Source organism: Rhinatrema bivittatum, chromosome 1 (genome assembly GCF_901001135.1).
Source record: "Rhinatrema bivittatum chromosome 1, aRhiBiv1.1, whole genome shotgun sequence".
NCBI lineage: Eukaryota > Metazoa > Chordata > Amphibia > Gymnophiona > Rhinatrematidae > Rhinatrema > Rhinatrema bivittatum.
The window spans coordinates 445,589,956-445,614,634 of record NC_042615.1 but is presented as its reverse complement, the minus strand read 5'-3'; the positions used below and the strand labels follow the sequence as shown (position 1 = coordinate 445,614,634).

Sequence of the window (24,679 nt, the reverse complement as noted above, 5' to 3'; positions counted from 1 at the left end):
TTTTTTTATCACCCCAACAAGAACTCTTAGTTGCACTAGCGTCTAGGTAAATAAGGCTTATGGTCACAAGAGAAGCCGTTTTTTCTTACCTGGCTTCCAGTTTGTGGATTGCTTCCTATAACAATTCAACTTGAAAAGGACTATCTTTAATTTAGAAAGGCTTTAAAATATTTATCTAAGCATATTTCTTTCAATTCAATTTAGTATCTGAATTGAATTTGGTTGGTTTTATATTAAATGAATTTTAGTGTACAAGGTTTTAGTGAAAAAGTTAGTCTGGTATAGCAAAAAAATGACAGGAGTCAGGTGGCACCTTATAGACTAACCAATTTACTGAAGGTTTTATTGTTTTAATTTTTATTGATTTATCTTATTTATTGAGTGTATACTGTTACCCAGACATATGTTATATTTTCTCTTTCTATTTAACTTATATGATTCTTTATTATATTTTACTTGTAGTTGCTTTAACTCCTGTATGACACTGCAATTAATCAAATCTAATAAACAAAAACAATCTCTTGTCTTGAAAAATCATGTGACCCCCCCCCCCCCCAACCCAGTATGCAGCTTAGCATATGAAATAAGCAACTCTTTACATAAAGAGCAAGAAAATAGATGATGGCAGGAATCTGAGCCACTAAAAAGAGTAAAACAGGAAGAAGCAACTCTGCAGACAACTTAAGAAGGGTGTGGGGTGGGGGTGGGGGGGACTTCACACACTTACAGGTCGATACAGTAACGTTCAGTTAAAGATTCCCCGTCTGTAACGTGCTGGGAGCGCACAATACAGACGAGTAAGGCGGTCCAGCAATACAGTCTCCAGTTTCACGCGTCCTTAGCGCTTCCTAAAATAGACACATAACCCTTTCCGCACCCAGCATGTAAATGAACAAAAAAGCTGTATAATGAAGGAATTAGCTATTCCCCTCCGATACTGTAACGGGCGCTGATATTATCTCCTCAGTAACCCGCTGTTCTGCCGCGGCCTTAACCTGCTAGTTTACCGCCTCCCCCTAGTAGGAGTTAGTGTAGTGTAGTGTAAAAAAACATTGCTTACCTGCCCTGGTCCCCGGTCCAGCCGTCGGTGCAGCCCCAGTCCGGTCTCCTGCAGCCCCGTCCGGTCCCCTCCTCCCGAAGCAAAAAAAAAAAAAAAAACGAAAAAGTAGCAAGGCTCGGGCCTGCTACGGTAGTCCCTTCTCCCTTCCTCCTGATTTCGCGGGTAAGCGGCAGCGGCAGCGGGGGGGGGGGGGGCAGCGGGATCTGGGGGCAGCAGCGGCAGCGGGGGGGGCAGCAAAGAAGCAAAAAAAGCGGCATCCGGGATCCGGGGGCAGCAGCGGAATTGATGCCCGTGCGATTTTGGCGCTCATGCAATGAGCGCCAAAATCGCACGGCCATTCATCCAGGCAGAGGGAACCGGTGGCGAAAACAGCCCACGGTTCCCTCTGCCTGGATGAATGCACGGCCCCCGCCGGAATGGATGCCCGTGCGATTTTGGCGCTCATGCCATGAGCGCCAAAATCGCACGGGCATTCATCCAGCCGGACATGCGCCCACCCATCCAGGCAGCGGCGGGAACCGGACACGCGCCCACCCACCCCCCGGGATCTGAAGCCATCAGCAGGATCGTAGCTCCCCCCGACGAAGACGAAGATGGCCGCCTGCACGGGGGAAAGCGTGCAATTGGCCGCTGAAGACGCCAAACGTCGTGACGTCACGTCTTCAGCGGCCAATTGCACGCTTTCCCGTGCAGGAGGCCATCTTCGTCTCGTCAGGAGGAGCTACGATCGTGTTCCTGATGGCTTCAGAAAAGTAAGTTACTTTTGCGACTTACTTTTGGGATCTTGACAGATCCCAAAAGTAAGTCGCTTTTGGAAAAAAACAAAATTGTCGCTTTTTGAAAAAAAAAAACAAAATTGCTTTTGGTTTTTTTTTTCTTCTCTGCCGCCGCTGCTGCCGCCTACCCGCCCCGATCGAACACACGCCTTTGGTTTTTTTTTTTTGCTTCGCCGCTGTGTCCCACCTCCTCCCGGAGCAAGGCTGCTTTCGCGCCCTGCTCCGGGAGGAGGAGAGACACAGCAAGAAGTAAGTCGCTTCGCCGCTTCCCTCTTCCCGGTGCCTGTCATTCCAAATGTCATTTGAAATGACATTTGAAATGACAGGTACCAGCGCACCCAGGTTACTGTATAGGCGCTGTATTAAGCACCTATACAGTAAAATGGGTTGCGCGGGCATAACCCTTCCCTATCGCTTCACAGCCGCGGCATGCATTTGCATGCAATTAGAAGAGAGTATCGGGGACTTAGTGAAGAGAACTGTGCGTGCGGGGAGGAAGGGTGCGCCTGACACTGCCGCACTGTTTCTACCGCGGCCTTACTGTATCGACCTGTTACTCGGTGTGAAAGCACACTATACAGGGGCCGACCCACCATAGTTCCCTGCTCTTAGTGCCTGTGCAGCAGCCACAGCACTCCCTGGTGAATTCTGTAGCAAACAGCCAGTGAGTAAGGGGAGGGGCACAAAGTGGGGGACACAGACGCCCAAAACTATCAGCAAAAGCCTCTCACACACCATTCATGACTCATACTGTAGAAGGGGGCGGTATTTGCATGCTGTGCCCTTTGCCACAGGACCTGATCATGTGAGGAAAGCAAGCACCAAAGCATTCCTGCACAGCCCTCTCTGCCTTGTCACCAGTTGCACAACCCAAAATTCTGTCCTATAGGAAAGGGATGGAGCTTAGTAATCAGCTGCAGAGGTTGAAGGGGAGAAATATGTTGGGCTGAGGATTAAAATTAAAATGAAAGCAAAGTTGCTTACCTATAACAAGTGATCTCCAAGGACAATAGGATACCAGAACACAGAAGAAGGTGATGTTATCAATTGAGGCCACTTCAAGAGCTTTTTACATGTCTTTACTGAGCATGTGCGCTATGACCTGTGTTATCACCACCATGTGGAGCCCTTTTAGCCCTATAATAAAAGCTATTTGGAAGAAACCAACGCCCAAGAGAAGCAGGTGAAATTGTGTGGACCAATATCCTGGAGAATTCCAGGTACAGGGAAGGACTTTTGCCTTCTCCAAAGGCAAGTAAGATAGCCAGGAGCATTGCTAGGTACTTCAAAGATCTGGGGCATGCGCCCATACATAGGGTAGCCAATTTTTCCATGAACAGTAATTGGACACCAGTCCAAACTTAAGGACTTCTGGGGTGGGGGCAATCTCCTGTAACATCTGTTAAATTGATGTTTAAATATTAAACGTAACACCTTTTTTTCCTTTCTACAAATGCACTGCTAAGTATTTATGACTCTCCACTTCAAGATTTGATAATTAAGCTGTCCCTTCCCCAAAAGGACCATGTGAAAAAAAAAAAAAACAGAACAGAGCATAGCTGAGTTCCTTCTGGCCTTATGTTTGTGCACCAACCACACTGCAAGAGCTAAAGGAAACAACATTCTGGCTATCAGGAATGTACCAGCTCTTTTCCACTGGTTAGGTGTTCCATGTTTGTTTTCAGAAAATAATATAACTCTCTACCACCTCTCTCCAGATAACAAAATCAATGATACATGAAATATGAATACCAATACTGAAAATTACATTCCAATCATGGGATTCTTAGCAAATTCTGAAAACTTTTACTGGATCAGCATATGAATTACCTAAAAATATTGTATAAAACTGATACTTCACGCATATCCAGCATAGCTCCCTGCTTCAACGGCAGAGGAGAAGAAAAACAACCAATAAGGGCTGAATAACATAGTCTGGGTAAAACAAATAAGCATGGGTGTAGCTTGCTTATTGCGGCGGTTACTTCCCCTACTACCCCTAACTAATCAAGCTTGATATTTCACTTGGATGCAGCTCCATCACTGCTCTCTACATTAATGGTGGGGGTGGAAGGGAAATAGAACCAAAGAGCTAAGAGAAACAGATAAGTATGAGAAAAAATGTGTGAAGCTTGCTGGGCAGACTGGATGGGCCGTTTGGTCTTCTTCTGCCGTCATTTCTATGTTTCTATGTTTCTATAAAACTACATAGGTCTCTCTTCAGATGTCAGATTAGACATTCATATCTGAAGATGGGATGTATATTGCCTCAATAGCTCACATACAATATTTTTTTATATATACATAGATCCAATAAAGTTATCACAGCCTGCCAAGAATACATTTTACTCCAGAAGCCAAACTTGTCATACCAAAACAGCACTAACTCCCAGGACTCAAACAACAACCCTACCCAGAAAATATCAGCACTTAAAATATTACTCCAGGCCCTAGAAGGCCAATATAAAGAAACTACACACTAGCATAATCCCTCACTTTGATTGCATTGGAAAAACACAGGCAAGCCCTCACAAAATATGGCATATGGAATCACAAATTAGAAATTAAAACATGCAAACAAGGGGCAAGATGGCTGCATGAGCCAGACACGTTTGGAAGTGCTCTCCCTATTCCTCTGTTTCTTTTAAAGATGTTACCTAAAAGAAAAGGGAAGGTCCACGTTTACCATCACCCCACCCCACCCCCACCCCCGACACTTCCTTTCCTACTGGGCAGCACTTAATAACTTCATGCACATCTGGAACAGCACATGGCCCCGCTGCGGTTACTGGCAAGAGAGCATCAGAACTGCTAGGGGATGTCATCTTAAGTCCCCTGGATCTTTGTCCTCTGTTGACTCCGGCGAACGTCAGCTTCTCTCTCCTGACTGCAGCGCAGGGCAGTGACGTCACTTCTGCGACCACGGGTGGTGGAGGTCAAAGTGGAGGGTTACTTCTACTGACTCCGCTCTCTTCCTGCTCACCGGAGGCTCCTGGATCTTTGGACTTTGCTGTTACTATTTCTGCTTCTACACTGATGGAGATTCGGGGAGACCATGGGGAGGCTGCGGCAGTCCCGGTGAGAGCCACTCCAGAAGCAGATTTGTCTTCCACTGGATATGCGGGTGAGCTTTTTCATCTTCCATCCAAGCCAGCAGTAGTTACACTAGAGGCATTATGGGACCTAGTAGCGGGATTTGGTTGTTCTCTAAGAGACCATCATACTAAATTGGAAAATTTGTTACTAAAACAGATTCACTTGAAGCTAAATTTGATGGTCAAATAAACGCTCCTAAATCTCAAATGGAGACTTCTGTTTCTAAAACTCAATTTTGCAATATTAAAATGATTAAAGAGCTTGGCAATGTTTCTTGCAGGATAGAACATTTGGAGAATTATACAAGGCATTTAAACCTCCGCTTCCTGAATTTTTCTAAGGTGGTGGGTGAAGACCCCTACCACACTCTGAAAAATTATTTCCTTGATATACTTAAATTCGAAGCTGGGAAAACTCCTTGTATTAGTAAGATGTTCTTTCTGCCTGTTTCAACGAAAGAGACCTTCTCAAGAAAATTGTCCTGAGGTTATTGAAAATCTGACTCAATTCTTAGAAGATTCCACGGCTGAGATTTATGACCGTTCTACTCTTCTCGTCTCCTTTGTTACCGAACAGGAATTAAGTGAAGTTATGAAAATATACTTCAAGAATATTTCAGTTTCTTTTCATGGCCAGGCAGTCCCTATTTTTTCAGCCTTTTCTTGTTTTAAGATCGCAGATAATATCTTTACGGTTTTTCTTTGTACTAAGATATCCATGTGAATGTATTATTCGCTCTCAGAATGAATGTTTTGCTTTTTTTCTTCCCAACCAACCATATAAACACCAGGACCAACCATATAAACTCCAGGAGTATATCTTCCTTGTCTCCTGGTAATTTCTAGGTTGGAAAATTCAAAAAAAATGTGCTGCTATGTCCACATTAAGCCTGTTTCCTTTACGGTTTTACTTTATATCTTCCTTATGTCCGCCCCTTATTCTGCGGTATTTCCTTTTGGAAAAATGTTATATCAAGATTGGTTTTCTTATTTGAATCTCTCTTGATTCTGATATTTCATTTTTGTTTTCTGAAAGTAAGGATTGTCTTGCTTGTAATTGTTGAAAATTAATTTAAAAAAATGCAAACAAAAACTAAATTTGAAATCCCAAGAAACAAATTCTGCAAAGGAAAAGTTGAAAAATAAGCACACAACCACTCCCCAACACTGCTGCCTTCTGCCCCTATTCCTGTCCTCTTCAGATACTGCCAATCCTAGGCCAAGTCTATAGTCAAAGGTGCCTCCTGCCCAGTACCTTCCTGATTGCATCCCTTTTGCCTTTCCCTACTTTCTCCCCACCTCACCATCCTCCTGACCTATTCTCTCCAGTCTTTCCACCATTCCCTTGACCACTGCCATCTGCCTGCTCTTCTCCAAATTCTTCCCTCTACCCACTATCACCATGACCATGCTTCTTTCCTCATCCTCTTCCCACCATCCTCTGTCTACCTCTCTCCTAGGCTCCTTATCCTCACAGCCTATCCTCCTCCTCCCCCCCTCTCGCTGCCTGTCATGTCCTTGATATCTGTACAGCAACATCATTACTCCAATTTCCCCCATAGTAGTCCCTCCCTCCTCCATACCAGTGGCAATTCTCTTCTTTGAGCTGACCAGTCCAGAGCGGATGCAATGATGGCTGCTGGAGCTGGCAGTTGAAGGAGGCAGTATACTCTCCTCCCACTCCATGGTGACAAATAGAGGTAGGACTTAAGGAAGAATGAAAAAAGGCAGGGGTGGCAGTAAATAGAGCCAGAGACAGGCAGGGGCAGTAGCAGATCCAAGCAGTTTAATATGCTGCTTCATGTGCCTCTCCTGCATTGTTTTTCTGCATCTGCGCAGGAGGTGTAACTGAGAGCTTTGGACCAATCTGAAGCAGAATTAGGATGTGTAGCACTGCGTGCAGGCAGGAAAAAGTCAGATATTTTAAAAACTTAGTGGCAGCCACAGCTGTGACTTTGGCCACTGATTCATGGACTCTGGGCATGTGCCCAGTGTCCCCGATGCTAATGATGCACCTGACAACAGATAGGAATTTCTACTTGTGGAGATGGTTAAAGGCTGCCTCCAGGGGGTAGAAAAAAGAGGAAACAACATGACAATATGTGAACAGCACATATTTTGTTTGGAGCATACCAGTTTGTATTGTATGGTTTTGTGGGTTTTTTTGTTAGTTATTTTTAAGGCATTCCAAACTAATAAAAATGGACCATCAGAGTCCACTGGGTTCTACCCCTCAAAGAGGCATTGGAGAATAGAATTAACAAACCTACTGTTGCATTGGAAATCAGCACATTATTAACCTGAACTCCACATCGCAGCTTTGCAAATCTCAATGGAGGCTGATCTTTTGCTCTAACATTGAATCTTGACATGCCGTTCTAGAGATAACTGTACAAGTAAGCATCTATAACTGCACATCCTTAACAATGCTTTTGGCTACATTGATTCCAAGTCTTTTAGGGTCAGAAAATCAAAAAGCTGGGTGGACTTACTTTGTGCTTTAATCTGTTTCAGATAGAAGGCTAAGGATTTTCAGCAGTCCAATGATGCAGTTGTTCACATCTGTGGATATGTGGCCTAGCAACAAATATCGGAATGTATGGATAAACTATAAAGGAGAGTGTAACTGAACTAAACTCTGCAGGCCTGAGCAACACAAGATGGAAGTCTAAACATGTGATGGCTCCTACAGTTTTAATGCCTGTGAGAATTACACAGAGAAGCTGCAGCTGCTATTGTTTTTCATATCAAGAACCTGTCTGCACCTAATAATTTTGCTGGTACTGCCAGACACAAATTTACTGAGTCTATGACCTTGACCAACTTTGTATTTACTTACGAGGCCTAGTATTGTTTGCCAGAGATCTTCTGACTCATGCTAGCATTTCTGTAAGATTATGCATATATGTACCAGTTAAGATAAAGTCAAATAAAAGCTCAGCAATCATATGCCAGTGGACTGTAGTAACATTCAATCTTTTGATTCTTTTGGATCATATACATATGTATGAAGTACAGAGAAGAAAAAAAAAGGATTTTGGACTTAGTTACCAGACACTGGCTGCACCACACTGCTTATTGCCATTCACGCAAACTCCACACCTAGTTACTCCTGGGGAAATTCTGCGCAAAAAAATTTAAAATTCTGTGCACAAAACTGAAAATTCTGCAAACTTTATATTGGTCAAAATAACACATTTTACATGACAGTCTTTAAGTAACTATCACAAATAGAAGACCAAAAACACCTCTATTTCCTCCATAAATTCAAAGGACATTAATAATATTATTTTTAATCTAAATTAATGACCTCATATAGGCAATTTAAACGGAGCCTTCGTGTGGATGAGTGTGCCAAGTAGCAGGTAGTATGTATCGCACTACCACTCAATATATAATCATTGGTCATTCAAAAACATTTTTTTTATCATTTTTTTGTGTGCCAGTTCACCTTAATAAAAGTCCATAAATCCTTCAATAACTTGGTTGATCTTTACATATATTCATAGTCATAGTAACATTACTTAGCTTATTCAAGTGACTTAAAGTGAAGAAACTGTTCGACTCTGTGCCATGAGGATAAACGCGCCCGACACGGTCCATGTTTCGGTTTTCACCTTCTTCATAGGGCCATGATATTTATTGTTCAGTGATGATTTCCATGCTCTGGTAGTCAGTCTCTTCAAGAGACTGACTACCAGAGCATGGAACCCACACTGGTAGTCAGTCTTAAAGTGAAGAAACTGTTCGACTCTGTGCCATGAGGATAAACGCGCCCGACACGGTCCATGTTTCGGTTTTCACCTTCTTCATAGGGCCATGATATTTATTGTTCAGTGATGATTTCCATGCTCTGGTAGTCAGTCTCTTCAAGAGACTGACTACCAGAGCACGGAACCCACACTGGTAGTCAGTCTTAAAGTGAAGAAACTGTTCGACTCTGTGCCATGAGGATAAACGCGCCCGACACGGTCCGTGTTTCGGTTTTCACCTTCTTCATAGGGCCATGATATTTATTGTTCAGTGATGATTTCTGTGCTCTGGTAGTCAGTCTCTTCAAGAGACTGACTACCAGAGCACGGAACCCAGTCTGTATTTAAGAACAAGCTTCCTGGCTACAAGGAGGCTGGAAGTCTGGATTGTCTCACATTCTCATTTGCAGGCTCCAATGAATTTAATGTACTGAGATCATTGTCGGTTTGGAGATGGTTTCCAGAATCTAAAGTAAACCGAAACACTGTGCACGGTCTTTGTCTCTGTGGACATTGATTCCGATGGCCTCTCCAACTTCAGAGGAGGTCTTCTGGCAGAACAAATGCTCTAGAAGATCAGGTAAAGGGAGGGAATCCCCATAGATTCCTCCTCCAAACACAAAGGTGAAGCTAGGCAAACCCATGACCCCAATGAAGACTACTGAAATCATAGTGGAGACCTCAGTCATTTTGGAGAGGTACATTCCCAGGGAGATCTGAGAGCCATGCCCAGCATTTCATCCTCTGAATGTTGGATGGACTCCTCCATAAAGTGGGACAGTTTTCCCAACAAAGGTGGGCTAACTTCCACAGTGGTAGTTCTAATAGGAGTTTCCATGGTGTAAAAATGGAACTGAAAGAGACTGTCCCTTGTGGGAATAAATCCCCCATCCTGGACAGGAGAGATTGAAAGGTGCCCTTCTTGTCACTTACCATCAAAGTAGTAAAGAAAATTTTCACCAATTCAGTAATATAGTCAATGGAGTCCTCTGGGATAGAGTTAGAGAAGAGAAACTGTTCTCATAGTATTACAGGATCATCTTCCTGAGAAGCATGCACCAGATTCCAGGAAGTGACATCCTCCCATCGCAGATAGAATGCTCCAAGCAGACAACCTTGACAGAGCCCTGGAGGGTCTAGAGTCCAGGTAGGTGACAGACACCTTTAAAGCCAGGGAATATAAGATCACCTGTGAAGTGTCTCTTGAAAAAGAGATCCTTTAGCTCGGGAACTGATATGTTTTCATAATATGCACTTACAAAATAGTCATATCACCTAAAAATCTATTCAAGGAACTATATATTTATGCATATACCATTCTGCTTGCATATTCTATGCATATCTGTTGATAAGACCATATATATATATATACCTATAGAAACATATTGATGATGTAAAATATAAAATATGGGTCTGGAATATGCATGTCTATTTTTCTAGCCTTTCAATTTATTCTGGAGGACAGACATCTGTTCTTTACCAACAAATTCAATCACGACACACGAGTTTCCAACTGAATATCACTTTTTATTTCTTCTCCTTTCATTTTTCTTAACACATAAATGTTTGTTTTATGTGATGAATTATCTTTTAAGTGTTTTTATCTATCATTGAAAATGCTAGTTTTGGCTAATCCTGTTCCTACTGCAAATCCATGCATTTATTTTAATTGGATAATTTCTTTTCAGATTACAATGTTATTGATGAGGAATACAAATTGAAAAGAACCCAAGGGAAAAGCAAATGAGAAGCTTGGACGGAATGTCCTGATTTAGTAAACTTATTTTCCATAGACACAAAATAGGAACACACATACTTTAGTAAAGCAGGCCCTTAGTGCAAGGACTACATTTCACAAGTCTCCAAAACGGAACTAAGGTTATTGATAAAGACCACATACCATATTACCATGTCTGTGTGAAATAAAATTCTACCAACTTGTGATATACTTGAAGTATATCAAATGCCATACATCTCTGAATCAAGGAATGCTTGCAAAACTGCATTGTGTAAAAATCACTGATTCAGCATATTTAGCAACTGCCATTCATCACAAAACTTATAAAACCAAGTGAAATCAATCTACTTGGTTAAGGTAACTTATAGAAACATGAAAGCAGAAAAAGACCATATGTCCTATCTAGTCTGCCCATCCATCCAATTAATTTAGCATTATAATTCCCATCAATTCCTTAAAGATCCCATGTATTTATCCCATGCTTTCTTTAATTCAGATACTGTTTCTGTCTCCACCACCTCCTCCACTGGGAGGCCGTTCCATGCATCCACCACCCTCTCTGTAAAGAAATATTTCCTAAGATTACTCCTGAGTCTACCTCTTTTCAACCTGATCACATGACCTCTCATTCCAGAGTCTCCTTTCCATTGAAAGAGGCTTACCTCTTGTGCATGGAAACCTTTGAGATATTTAAATGTCTACCATATCTCCCTTATCTCGCCTTTCCTCCAGGTTGTAGATGTTTAGATCTTTAAGTCTATCCCCATATGCTTTAGAATAAAGACCACTGACCATTTTAGTAGCCACCCTCTGAACAGACTCCATCCTGTTTATATCCTTTTGAAGATATAGTCTCCAGAATTGTACACAGTATTCCAAATGAGGTCTCCCCAGGGACCTATGCAGAGGCAATTATTGTCCAGGTAGAAGATCATGCGACAAATAATCATAACTACTGATTGCCAAGGTGTGGCACAGCCGAGTGGTCTTAGGCTGGAGACGTCACAACACACAGAACTCCAGCATTCTTCTTTAAGACTTTTTTTTTTTTTTTTTTTAATTACATAAAACCACATACCATCTGCTTACCTTCAGCTATATAGCAGTTCAGCATTCACAATTAGGACAGCTATGATTCAGGAGTTGCTGGAAATGGCAGCCTGTCTGTTCACTTCTGGACCTACGTGCACGTTTAACTTTTAAGATTGACCAGGCCAGATGCCTGGTCCAGTACTGTTAAAGGAGGGCTTTTAGGGATACTCTTTCATATAATACTTAAGCTTGTCTCCTGCTCTTCCAGCATGAGGAAGTTGTTTCTGTATGACTCTAAGAGCTCTGAATCTGATAATAAATGCCACTGCTTACCAATTCTAGTCTATTGGGAAGAAAAAAAAAACTAGTTCTTGCTCTAGGGATTTTTAAAATATGATTTCCAATAAGTTGTTGTAAGACTTTAAAATAATCACATGAAAATTTTACTAATATTAGAATCTAATTTCTTCAATGTTTTATTACAGTCTGAATTTATATTTCTCTGTTTTACTATTGCATTTACCATTTTGAGCAGCTGTGAAATACTGTACCCTTACAATTTAATTTTATACAAGAAGTTTTTCAGGAGCCTGTACTTCAATTTTCAAAAAAAGACTTTTGCTATGGAGACAGAGAAGGAGCAATCTTATAATTAGTCTGAGGTGGCAAGAGTTCCTTCTGGGAAAATAGTTATAACTTACGTTTCTTAATATATTTTTAGCCCTAGATGAGGCGATGTACCTTCCAGAGAAATGGAGTCTCTTGACATGCAATGTTATACAAAAAGCAGGTTTAATAATCTCAAGCATAAGATTCATTCAGAAGGTAAGATAAGATATCTATCCCTGGCCCTCCAGCCAGTTTATTAGGTATACTACCATGAAGAAAATTTGAAGTACCAATGAACTTGCACATTGAATTACTTTGCTGGGTTTTTTATTTTAGTAAGAAGGATCCTAGCAGGTTCTTGTGACCCGGATTGGCCACTGTTGGAAACAGGATACTGGACTTGATGGACCTTTGATCTTATCTAGTATGGCAAACCCTATGTTCTTATGATTAAAACACATAGAGGTCAATATTCAAAAGCCATTTAGCCCTTTCAATGGCAAATGTGGCATATTCAAGCCTTTTATCCGGCTAAATTATAGCCATACAACTGCATACCCAGCTATAATTTAGTCAAATAAAAAAAGGGTGTTTCAAGAGCATTCCGGGGAGGAGATGAGTTATCTAGCTAATGTGACTGAATATCACATAAATATGGCTACATTAGCCGGATAATTTGCTACTTACCCGGATAACTTTAAAGGATATCCTAGTAAATAGCGCCAAGAAAGTTATAAAAAACAAACGTGTCCGATATCCCCCTCCCCCCCAAATCACCAAATGGCAAAGAGGCCAGCATAGCATTGCAACCCTCACCCCATATCACCTCAAGGCCACTATGGCCTTTTAGGTATTTGTTGATTAGGGAGGGGGGAGAAATTGGTCCACAAAGACAACCTTGCAATATATCAAGAAATTAAAGAAATCTAGAGACCTTCATTTTATTATTATTTTATTTTTCCAAGGATTTTCAATGTTATAACAAAAAGAAAAGTGGTGGAAAAATGACTGTTACACAAAGTAGTTAAATATCAGTGAAAGTCATTTTTCCACTCATTTTTTTGTCGTCACATTGAAACTTCCAGGAAAAATAAAATAAAAACTGAAAACGAAGTTCCCTAGAGATATCACATACAATGCATCTCTCCTTCAGAAAGAAACTGAAAACCTGGCTGTTCGCTCAAGCATACCGCTAAAGGAACATTCGATCAACCTGTACTGACTCTCTCACCCACCCCTTTTACCTTCCCACCCGTTCCCTATCACCTCCGTCTCTCCGCACCGGTCCCTGCCCTTCCCCTGCCCCCCCTTGCCCCCTCGATTACCTCCTCTGATCCTTCACCCTCTGGAATTTATGCTAGAAACTACATAGGACAAATTTCCCGTCGAAATTCAGATACTCTATGTTTATCAATTGTTCACTGCCTATTTTGTTACATTACTCTCCAATTGTACTCGTTTGAACTTCTTCTTCTCTTCTAATGCCCATGTTTATGCTCCCTGTTTTTTGTAACTTTGCCTTCTATATCGATGTTAATTGGTTTTCCCCCTAATTCTATTGTAAACCGGTACGATAAGACTTGGTCTTGAGCATCGGTATATTAAAAGAATTTAAATAAAAATAAATAAATAAAAATGTAACCACTGCAAAAAATACTAAAAGCCTTACCTTGAGCAAGTCGTTCTAGTCGCTTTCCATGCTCTGGTGGAATAGAATACCTAAAATATTAACAAAACATTTAGTAATACAGAAATTTTGAAGCCCTGGAAAACAAGGGTCTAGTAACAACAGTTTAAAACTTGTAACTCCAGTTTAATGCATAACTGAGTTAAAATTAGATTTACATGGCCTTTGTTATTTTGAAGAAATCCTTAATCTCAGTGTAATACAGGAAATAAGATTGAGGCAAAACTTCAAAACCAAATCTTACTATTAAATTTAAAACAATAAAATGTGTCATCCTGTATTAGATGATTTTGTTTAAAAAACAGAAAGGTTATGCTGAATTTAAGAGGTCAGTAAATAACAACATATACATGAAATGACTTTCGGGGAAAATAATGATCATCTCTAAGATGTATTAAATTCAATTAAAAACACAAATGTACAAAATGTATCTCAAATTACTGCAGAAATAGTGACGCCTTTAACAAGTTCAAACTTTACCAATTAGGAAGTACTAGAGTGCCATCCACAAGATGGTGCCCTAGCCCATTTGCCCCACTCTCTGGCAGAGAAAAGGCACAAAAATAGCCAAATCAGACATGCTGAGACTAAATTCATGCAGCAAACTTTGCAAGATCAAAGGTGATCTTAAATATCTGGTGCAGACAAATTTTATTAACATCATCTTACAATAGCTCTTCACCTTGGTCGGATCCGATAATAAACGCTTAATTTCTACAATTGAAAGAAGAAGCTACTGCAAGAAAAAAGAAAATAGCTGCCGGACTGAGCATATCACAGGGCACAGGACTGCTCTGAATTTCAGCAGCAGCACCGAGTACTGAGTACTGACTTCTTCTGTGTCAGTACTCAGATGAGCCCTGTACATGTTTGAACTATTGGGAAAGTCTGGCAAGAGGCTGTGGTGTGTATTCAACATGTGAGTGTTGGCCTCAAACAAAAGATAAAGTGCTGACTAAACTTTTTAGAAACTTTTTGCCATAGTTTTCGAAGACTGACTGATGAAATTCCCTCGTTTTCGTCTCTCTCTTCAATGACAGATTCTATATTGCAAATTGAGAGATTGTGTGTGGCCTAAAAGGAATGCAGAACCTTGCTCCTCTACCACCAATTCTCGATTCTATGCTTTTCCTCCTGGCTGTGTCGTATGCTTAGAATAGTCTTCCTGCTCATGTGTCATGTTCCCTCTCTCGCCATGTTTAAATCCTACCTAAAGACCCACCTTTTTAAGCTGCTTTTAAATCTTAGTCCCGATTGTCTGCTTTTAGCCTGATTAACTAATTTTCTTTTCTTTACTTCTTTAACCATTGTTTTACCTTATGAAATACCTCAGGTCTCTTGTCCTGTATGGTTTTTGTTTTTTTATTAGATTTGTAAGCTCTGTTGAACAGGGACCTTCTTTTTTTTGAGTGTTTGCACAGCGCTGCATATGTTGTCTAGCACTATAGAAATGATAAGTAGTAGTCTTAATAGTAGTAGTCATGGCAGCTATTGTTTTTAGTGAGTGGTTATTGAATAAATCTTCTGGTAACAGAAGTGCTCTACTGAAAAGGAAAGGGTTGGCTTTATCTTCTATCCTTCTAGAGTTCTGAGGAGATTAAGTGGATCCTAAATCTAGCCTGCTCTGGCAAAATTTGATAGATGTTCTAAAGTGGCATCAGATAAAGATAAGACAATGCTGGTAGGTGCTGAAGTGGAAGTTCCTGAAAAATGTTGAGCAAATGGTTTGAACCAGATTCTGTCATTTCCAATCACATAAAAATAAAAGTGCAGAGATTTAATATAAAGACCGCAATCAACTTTAACAATGATGACATCAATGAAGAATCTAATTCTGCAGAATGAAATAAACTTTGGGGAATAGATTAATTTGACTGTGCACTTTCAAAAGAAGATAGGAAAATTAGTTGTTACCTGTTACTTTTTGTTCCTGTAGTACCACGGATCGGTCCAGACAGTGGGTTGAGCCTCCTTTCCAGCAGGTGGCGACAGACTAAAACTTGAAGGATGCCCTATATCAGGACAGAGCCTATCCTCTAACCCTTCAGTATAACATTTGTCAAAGCATAAAACAAGAAAACCCAAGAATAGGATCAAGCAAGTAACTATAAAGCTCAACGGAGCAAATATAGAATAATGTAGAAAAACATAGTATACCTATACGCTCTTGCATCAACTTGGTATAAGAAAACGACCAAGGCTTCCGGTGTAATTGCTCAGTAATCTTGCACAAAGAAAAACTAGGAAAAACTGCAGACCTGCAAGAAAATAAGCTTCGAGAGGACAGAAGACAGACAGGGAAGGGCGTCTGGACTGATCCGTGGTACTACAGGAACGAAAATTAACAGGTAAGAACTAATTTTCCTTTCCTGTACGTACCCGGATCAGCCCAGACAGTGGGATGTACCAAAGCTTCCCTAAACTGGGTGGGACCGAGACAGTCCTGCTCGAAGCACTTGCCGCCCAAAGGAACCGAACACCGGAGCGTGTACATCCAGACGGTAATGCTGAGCAAAAGTGTGCAGAGACGTCCAAGTGGCGGCCCTGCAAATCTCCTGCGGGGAGATAGATTGACTCTCCGCCCAAGAAGTAGCCTGAGAACGCAGAGAATGGGCCTTCAGACCCTCAGGAAGCGGACAACCTTGACAAAGATATGCCGAGGAAATGGCTTCCTTCAACCACCACGCAATCGTGGTCTTAGAAGCCTGTTTACCCCGGTTGGGACCACTCCAAAGGACGAAGAGATGGTCAGATACCCGGAAGTCATTGGTGACCTGGAGATAGCGAAGCAAGACTCGTTTTACATCTAGCCGATGGAGGTCGCCACCAGCCGTACCCGCGATCTCCTCCGGAGAGAATGCTGGGAGTTCAACCGACTGGTTGACATGAAAAGCGGAGACAACCTTAGGCAAGAAGGAAGGAACCGTCCTGAGAGAAACCCCGGAATCCGAGAAACGCAAGAAGGGCTCCCGACAGGACAGCGCCTGAAGCTCGGAAATGTGGCGAGCAGAGGAAATAGAGACCAGAAAGACAGCTTTGAGAGTAAGATCCTTGAGCGTAGCGTGACGAAGAGGCTCAAAGGGAGCCGCACAGAGAGCACGAAGGACCAGGTTTAGACTCCATGATGGACACGTGGCCTGAGAGGGGGGGGCGGAGGTGTCTGACGCCCCTCAGGAAACGAATCACGTCCTGGTGAGCCGCTAAGGCATGACCGTCCACCCGACCCAGGAGAGAGCCGAGCGCAGAGACTTGAACGCGTAGAGAACTGAAGGAGAGGCCCTTAGAGAGACCCTTCTGAAGAAAAGAAAGAACCAAAGGATCGAGGCGGAGCACGCCGGGACACCCGACTCCGTACACGCGGACTCAAAAACCTTCCAGATGCACACATAGGCCAGAGAAGTCGACTGCTTCCGGGCTCGCAGTAGGGTAGAGATCACCTCCTCCCTATAACCTTTGCGCCTCAGGCGACGCCGTTCAAAAGCCAGGCCGCTAGACAGAAGCGATCAGCCTGGTCGAAAAATACAGGACCCTGCTGGAGGAGACGAGGAAGATGACCGAGGCGCAGGGGCCCGTCCACCACTAGATCGATGAGATCCGCGAACCACGGCCTTCGCAGCCACTCGGGAGCGACGAGAATCACCGCACCCCAACAATTTCCTGAAAAAAGGAAACTAGTCTGCAGGCAGGCAGGCATCTATTATTCTCGTTTGTGCTCCAAGGCATTTCAACATCATCATCAAATATTATGCTGCTTAAACAACAGTGCAAACACAGTGTGAGAAGTGGGGAAATGTACATAAGTAGTATGGGAAGGCAGGGTGTGAGTGTATAAGGTGAGGGAGGGGGTAGATGGTGTATGAAGGAAGGTGTGAGCCACAGAAAGGGCAGTGTGTGAGGGGAAGTAGGGGTAGGTTTAGTGTGTGTGTGGTAAGGGGGAAAGGTGATTGGGCATAAGCAGTATGTGGGGGTGACCATCAAGTGATCTGGTTGTTCCAGTACTGTTTTGTTGGTTTGTGTGCATAATGCTTAGTTTATTAAACTTCTTTTTTCCCTTCTGCTACCTGCCCTATAACAATATCCCATCATGAAGGCAATCTTCCTCCAACTATCATAGAAAAAGTTCCAAATCAAAAATTAATCAGTTGACTACACGTTCGTGGCAAAGACTGGGGTTCCTAAATTTGAAGGAAACTTGTTTTACCTTTTATACTCTTCCCTGAGCAAAAAGTTTTCCATCTGTATCATGTAAATTAAATATTGCATTCCTCCATTGTTCGTAAGAGTGGAGTTTTAACTTATACCATTTAACTAAAAATAAATTTCTTTCCTAATACAAAAGCTTTCCTTAAATATTTTTTAAATTCTGCACCTCCTCCCCACCCCCAACAAATGAGGAAAAATGTTAAAAAGTAAGAACTAATGAGCAAAAGAAATGTCTACTCCTATGTCTTGTGGTAACGTGAGTGTTAGCACCTTGGAAACAGCCAGAGGAAAAAGGATGCAGGCTTTGGCTGTTCCTTAAGTGTAGTTTATTTACAGTGGAAAAAAATTCAAAATAAGTAGTGCAGCTCACCTTAACTTCAGGTATTACTCAGTTCATTAAACATAACAGATCCTGGCATACGGTGGGTTTCTCCCTGCTTCCCAGGGTCTGCTTAACCCTTCCAAGCCTTGAGTTCTTAAACTCTGGTGAGGGGCTCCTCCCTTCACCCGGGATTCCCTGTGTGTCCAGATTTTACGGAGGAATGGGCAAGAAAGCTATGCCTGGTCTTTTAAGGTAGTCTGAGGGAGTTTTCTATAGACTCCCTCACGTCTATTAAAAAATGTACAATATGAACTAACAGTTAATAGGTGCACACTCCCAGAACAAATGGTTCAATGTACCATTATGTAAGCTGTGTTTCATATAAGTATCAGACTGCATAATTTTTGCTTTATAAGCTAGACAAGAGTAATATACCCCCTTTCAACATTTATATAAAGTTTCTCTTACAGTAATGATTTCTGTAATTTTGCTAATATGTTGGAAGTGCTGCATAAAGTTATCGAGTGGAGTTTGTAAAGTCAGTTCTATTCATTTATTTATTGACTCAAGGATGTCTTCCCTCTGAGTCAAAGCTGCTGTATAAGTTGATATTTAATTTTTCTCCTGATCATCAGGAGCAAGTAGCTCTTCAATATTATTAGCATGTAATTCTTTCAAGTTCTCTATCCTAAGCAAGGATGCATAATGTTTAACCTTAATAAATGTGAACAAATTGTTAGTGGAAGTTAATATTAAAAACTTTCCAAGAATTGACAATTTTCCAACCATCTCATTACTTAAAATGCTCATTTGATATATCTTTGGAAGTCACTGATGAAAGCTAAGACTTTCCATCCTTAATAAAAAACAATTATTTCCTTTTATGGGAAGATGAGATGACCAAGAGAATTGCACCTTAGCTTTTGCATAAGGTGGCAATTTATTTTGTCTAGCAATAAGAATAAACTTTAAATGACAGGGAATTAAACAGCTAACTTTCCAAATCTCTTGAGTGTGTAGTGGACAAGTCATAAACCGAATCTACTAAATGTTTCATAGCACAAGGCAAAATAGGAAGACCAAGCGCTCCTTGATGCAAAAGGTGAACCTAGAAGATGTGGTAGGCCTGATTGACAAACTGAAGAGTAGTAAATCACCTGGGCCGGATGGTATACACCCCATGGTTCTGAAGGAACTAAAAACTGAAATTTCAGATCTATTAGTTAAAATTTGTAATCTATCATTAAAATCATCCATTGTACCTGAAGATGGCTAATGTAACCCCAATATTTACAAAGGGCTCCAGGGGCGATCCAGGAAACTACAGACCAGTTAGACTGATTTCAGTCCCAGGAAAAATAGTGGAAAGTGTTCTAAATATCAAAATCACAGAACATATAGAAAGACATGGTTTAATGGAACAAAGTCAGCATGGCTTTACCCAAGGCAAATCTTGCCTCACAAATCTGCTTCCCTTTTTTGAAGGAGTTAATAAATATGTAGATAAAGGTGAACTGGTAGATGTAGTGAATTTGGATTTTCAAAAGGTGTTTGACAAAGTTCCTCATGAGATGGTCCTAGGAAAAGTAAAAAGTCATGGGATAGGTAGCGATGTCTTTCGTGGATTACAAACTGGCTAAAAGATAGGAAACAGAAAGTAGGATTAAATGGAAGGGAGTGGGCAGTGGAGTGCCTCAGGGATCTGTATTGGGACCCTTACTTTTCAATATATTTATAAATGATCTGGAAAGAAATATGATGAGTGAGGTAATGAAATTTGCAGATGATACAAAATTGTTCAGAGTAGTTAAATCACAAGTGGATTGTGAAATTGCAGGAAGACCTTCTGAGACTGGAAAATTGGGCATCCAAATGGCAGATGAAATTTAATGTGGATAAGTGCAAGGTGATGCATATAGGGAAAATTAACCCCTGCTATAGTTACACAATGTTAGGTTCCATATTAGGAGCCACCACCCAAGAAAGATATCAAGGCGTCATAGTAGATAATACATTGAAATCGTTGGTTCAGTTTGCTGCAGCAGTCAAAAAGCAAACAGAATGTTGGGAATTATTAGAAAGGGAATGGTGAATAAAACGGAAAATGTCATAATGCCTCTGTATCGCTCCATGGTGAGAATGCACCTTGAGTACTGGGTAGAATTCTGGTCACCACATCTCAAAAAAAGATATAGTTGCGATGAAGAAGGTACAGAGAAAGGCAACCAAAATGATAAAGTGGATGGAACAGCTCCCCTATGAGGAAAGACTAAAGAGGTTAGGACTGTTCAGCTTGGAGAAGAAACAGCTAAGGGGGGATATGATAAAAGTGTTTAAAATCATGAAAGGTCTAGAACGGGTAAATGTGAATCGGTTATTTACTCTTTCGGATAATAGAAGGACTAGGGGGCACACCATGAAGTTAGCATGTAGCACATTTAAAACTAATCAGAGAGACTTTCTGGATGACGTCACTGGGGTCAGCAGTATTGTGAGCCAGCTCCGGGCCCTCTCCCCCCAAATCGGCTGCCATCCCCCTCTCAAACTTTTTTAGCTGACTCTCTTTTTGGTTGGATGTTGTGGAGGACCTCGGGGGCTACTATTTTGCCGCAGTTTCGGGCAAAATAGAGCGCTCTGGGACCTGCAATGAGCTCGAGATTGGCGTGACTTACCCAGCTGCACAAGTGAGTCAGCTCCGGGCCTTCTCCTTTCTAATCAGCCGCCACCCTTCCTAACTCCTTTATCCTCTGTTTTATTTTTGGTCGGAGGTAATAGAGGACACTTGGGGCTACTAATTCGCCGTGGTTTGAGACGAAACCGAGCGCTCTGGGGCCCGATATGCGCCAGAGATCGGCGCGGTTCTCTCAGCATAAAAAAACCACAGTCTGGCCAAGATGGCGGCCGCGACCGCGGGAGACAGTGTAGCTCTGGTAGCAGAGGTCTCAGAAGCGGCCCTGCTAAAACTATCTGCCAGGATCGCTGAAGTTTTGGATGCCAGGCTTCTAAAAATTCAATTCTCAATGGAGGATATAAAAAACGTTGTAGAGGGGCAGGCTAAAAGACTGAATGAGGCAGAGCACAGATTGTCTGATCAGGAAGACCGGCTGCATATTGTGGAAAGGCAAGTACAAGCGCTATCAACGCAAAATTCCTCGCTGCTGGACCGCCTAGATGATCAAGAGAATATGAACCGGCGCAACAATATTAAAATAATAGGCCTTCCGGAATCTGTGCCAGAACAGGAACTGTGTGATCTTATTGAAACCTGGCTGCCGACTCAGTTGGGTCTGACTTTAACCTCTGGTCGCTTGCGCTGCGAAAGGGTACACAGAATGGGGCCGCCCAGGGAAGCAGCTAGCAAACCCTGGCCCATGATGGCCAGAAGTTTAAACTGGTCACACAAAATTCAGCTCATGCGAGCCTTTCGGCAGCACTCTGGTGTGGAATACCAGGGCCACCGGATCATGCTGTTCCACGATTTCTCCGCAGCAGTCTTAGCACAGCGCAAAGCCCTATCTCCTGCATGCAGAGCTACACAAAAGGGGGATAACAGTTTGCGCACTTTTTCCTGCAAAGCTCAGAGTGCAGCATATCGGTACTATCCTCTTCTTCTATAAAAAGGAGGAAGCCAATTCTTTTATATCCTCGCTGGAGTCAGCCAATGCTACTTGAATGGTGCAAGCCTGTTGGATTTGAATTCGCAAGGGATTCAGTTTTCACTTCAATATCGCTACTGCCTGACTGGTCTAGGCCCCACCTTGAGGGGTAAACCCCCATCTCTTCACAGATTCTCTTCACCACAGTTCTTTGTTGACTGAGGGACGGTTCAGTTTATTACTGCTATGTGGAGGGGAGGCGGCGGCGGGGGAGGCTATGGCTGGGAGAGGGCAGAGGGAAGCCCATGGACCTATGGGGAAGATGGGTCCTTCGTGCCTCTTGAGGAGCAAGGAGTTCTAGGTTTGGATGAGTTCAGTGTGTGTGGGGTATGTGTGGGTATGGATGTTGTTTGTGTGTGCATGTGAGAAGCAGGCTTGGGGGGGGGGGGGGGGGGAGGGTTCAGGAACATGCCCAGGAACCCTTCATGTTTTCCAAACATGTATGTGATGCTTTTGAAATGTGTTCTGGTGTGGGGGACGGAACGCCCAGGCTGGGGGGCGTTCAGTCTAGCCACTGTCAATGCCTTTACTGTGGCACATGCTGTATTTATGTTCTTTTAGCCAGCTGTCATGGTATCGGTTAAGATAAAATCCCTGAACGTGGATGGTATCCACTCTCCGATCAAACGCAAAGAATTGCTATCCTTTTTTCAGCGTTTAAAAACCCAGGTGGTCTTTTTGCAGGAGACTCACTTGACGGAGGTGGAACATAATAAATCGAAGCAGGAGTAGGAGGGGAGCTGCTACTCCTCATCTTATTCTTCGCGGCAGAGAGGTGTAGATGTGTAGCGATACTTTTACACAAACAGATACTGTTTTAGCTGGACGAAGTGCTGCAGGATGTGGAATGTCGTTATGTTGTGGTGGTGGGGATGCTCTACCAACAAAGGATAGCTTTCTGCAATACATATGCTCCAAACGTCTACTCTCATGATTATTTTGTCCACCTGGTGGGTATTTTAGCGAGACTGCCCGATTGCGCCATCATCTTCGGAGATGACTTTAATACTGTCATGGACAAGCAAATTGTAAGCTCCCAAGGGCTACGAGCAGTATTGACCTGCATTTAGGTGTCAATTTTCTTTGTCATGAGTTAAATTTAATAGATGTTTGGAGACTTTTACACCCAGGGGACCAGGGTTTCACTTTATTTTTTTCTCATCCTCATAGCTCTCACTCTCGGTTGGACTATATTCTGGTGCCAGAACATTTTTTCCCTCGCATCACCGACGCTGCTATAGGGCCTATTTCAATTTCTGATCATGGTCCTGTATCTGTCACTTTACAATTGGGTAAGTCCCCTCCTTCGGCTTTTTCCTGGCGAATGCCCCCAGATTTGGATTCTGATGTGCGCTTTCAGGAGTACATTAAAGAGGGCTGGAAAGAATATATTAAATTTAATAATATGCCCGACATTGCCCACTCACGCTATGGCTCGCTGGAAAAGCAGTAATGAGGGGGAAAATTATAGCTTACGTTGCCACACGCAATAAGCAGAGAAATGTAGAAATTCTGTGTCTCACCGCAGATTTAAAGCGCGCACAGGTTAATTTTGTTCGGGATTCCACCACGGCAAACAAGCAAGAGGCAGACCGTATACGTCAAGCCCTAAACACTGCTTTGCATCAAAGAGCATCGAAATCCTTAAGATATTTTAAATATCAGCTGTTTATTTTATTTATTTTATATACCGACCTTCGACATTATATACCGACAGTAGGACTCGAACCCTGGTCTCCTGGTTCGTAGCCCACTGCTCTAACGACAAGGCTATTCCTCCTCCCTTCATGGGAACGGAGGGGCAAACTCCTTGCGAATTTAGTTCGACCTCCCAAAACAAAATCCTTTATTACTGGGGTTAAGGGTAGTGATGGCGTTTATCATACTCATCAGCAGGATATTGAAGCCAGTTTTGTGGCATATTATAAGAAATTATACGATTCTAAACCTCACCCTCGACCAGTGGAGGTTTTTTTTCAAACTTAATTGGCCACAACTACTTAGTGACAACTTTTCTGCATTAAATGCCCGCATCGTGGACTCTGAAATTTTTTTGTCATACAGAAACTGAAAAAGGGTAAGGCGGTTGGTCCTGATGGGCTCAGCAATGAGTTTTATAAAACCCTAAAGTTCCCATTATTGCCTAGTTTAGTATCCTATTATAATTCTTTAATCCAGACAAAAACTGCTCAACTATCATTTTATTGCCAAAGAAGGGGCGGGATCTACAAGATGTATGATCTTACAGGCCATCTCTCTCATTAATGTGGACATAAAAATCCTCGCAGCAGTACTGGCGGCCCGGCTCAATACTATCCCGCCTACCTTGGTGCACTCAGATCAGACCGGTTTTGTCCTTTGTCGACAGGGGGTGCAAAATGTGAGAAGGCTCATTGCAGCCCTTAGTTACCATTCACAGGAAGAGGCCCTCATTCTTAGTTTAGATGCCAAAAAGGCTTTTGATTCCCTTTCCTGGGATTATATGTTTTGGGTACTACAACAATATGGGATAACAGGGGACTTTGTTGCATGGTTACAAGTCCTATACCATAATCCTAGTGCTAGAATCCTTATTAATGGGGGGCTGTGGGTCCCTTTTCTCCTACAATGTGGTGTACGGCAGGGATGTCCACTTTCCCCTCTGCTATTTGTCTTGGCAATCTAGCAATTAGCGGAAAAGCTTTGGCGTGAAAAAGGATTTTGGGGAATTAGTTTGAGTGGGCACCCCATTAAACTTGCTATGTTTGTA

At 42.3% G+C, this 24,679-nt stretch overlaps 1 protein-coding gene across 13 annotated transcripts in view; it reads right to left on the bottom strand.

The window, feature by feature from the left end:
- The window catches only part of KDM4C (lysine demethylase 4C), a 1,194,550-nt gene that overhangs the window by 955,370 nt on the left and 214,501 nt on the right, over positions 1–24,679 (bottom strand). For all 13 annotated transcript variants that reach the window (XR_003857320.1, XR_003857321.1, XR_003857317.1 and 10 more), the window contains one exon: positions 13,732–13,781. Coding sequence is in view for 9 of the 13 variants with exons in the window: in XM_029605222.1 (XP_029461082.1) it covers positions 13,732–13,781 (50 nt within the window). In the remaining 4 variants the exon portion in view is untranslated. The remainder of the gene's footprint in view (positions 1–13,731; positions 13,782–24,679) is intronic.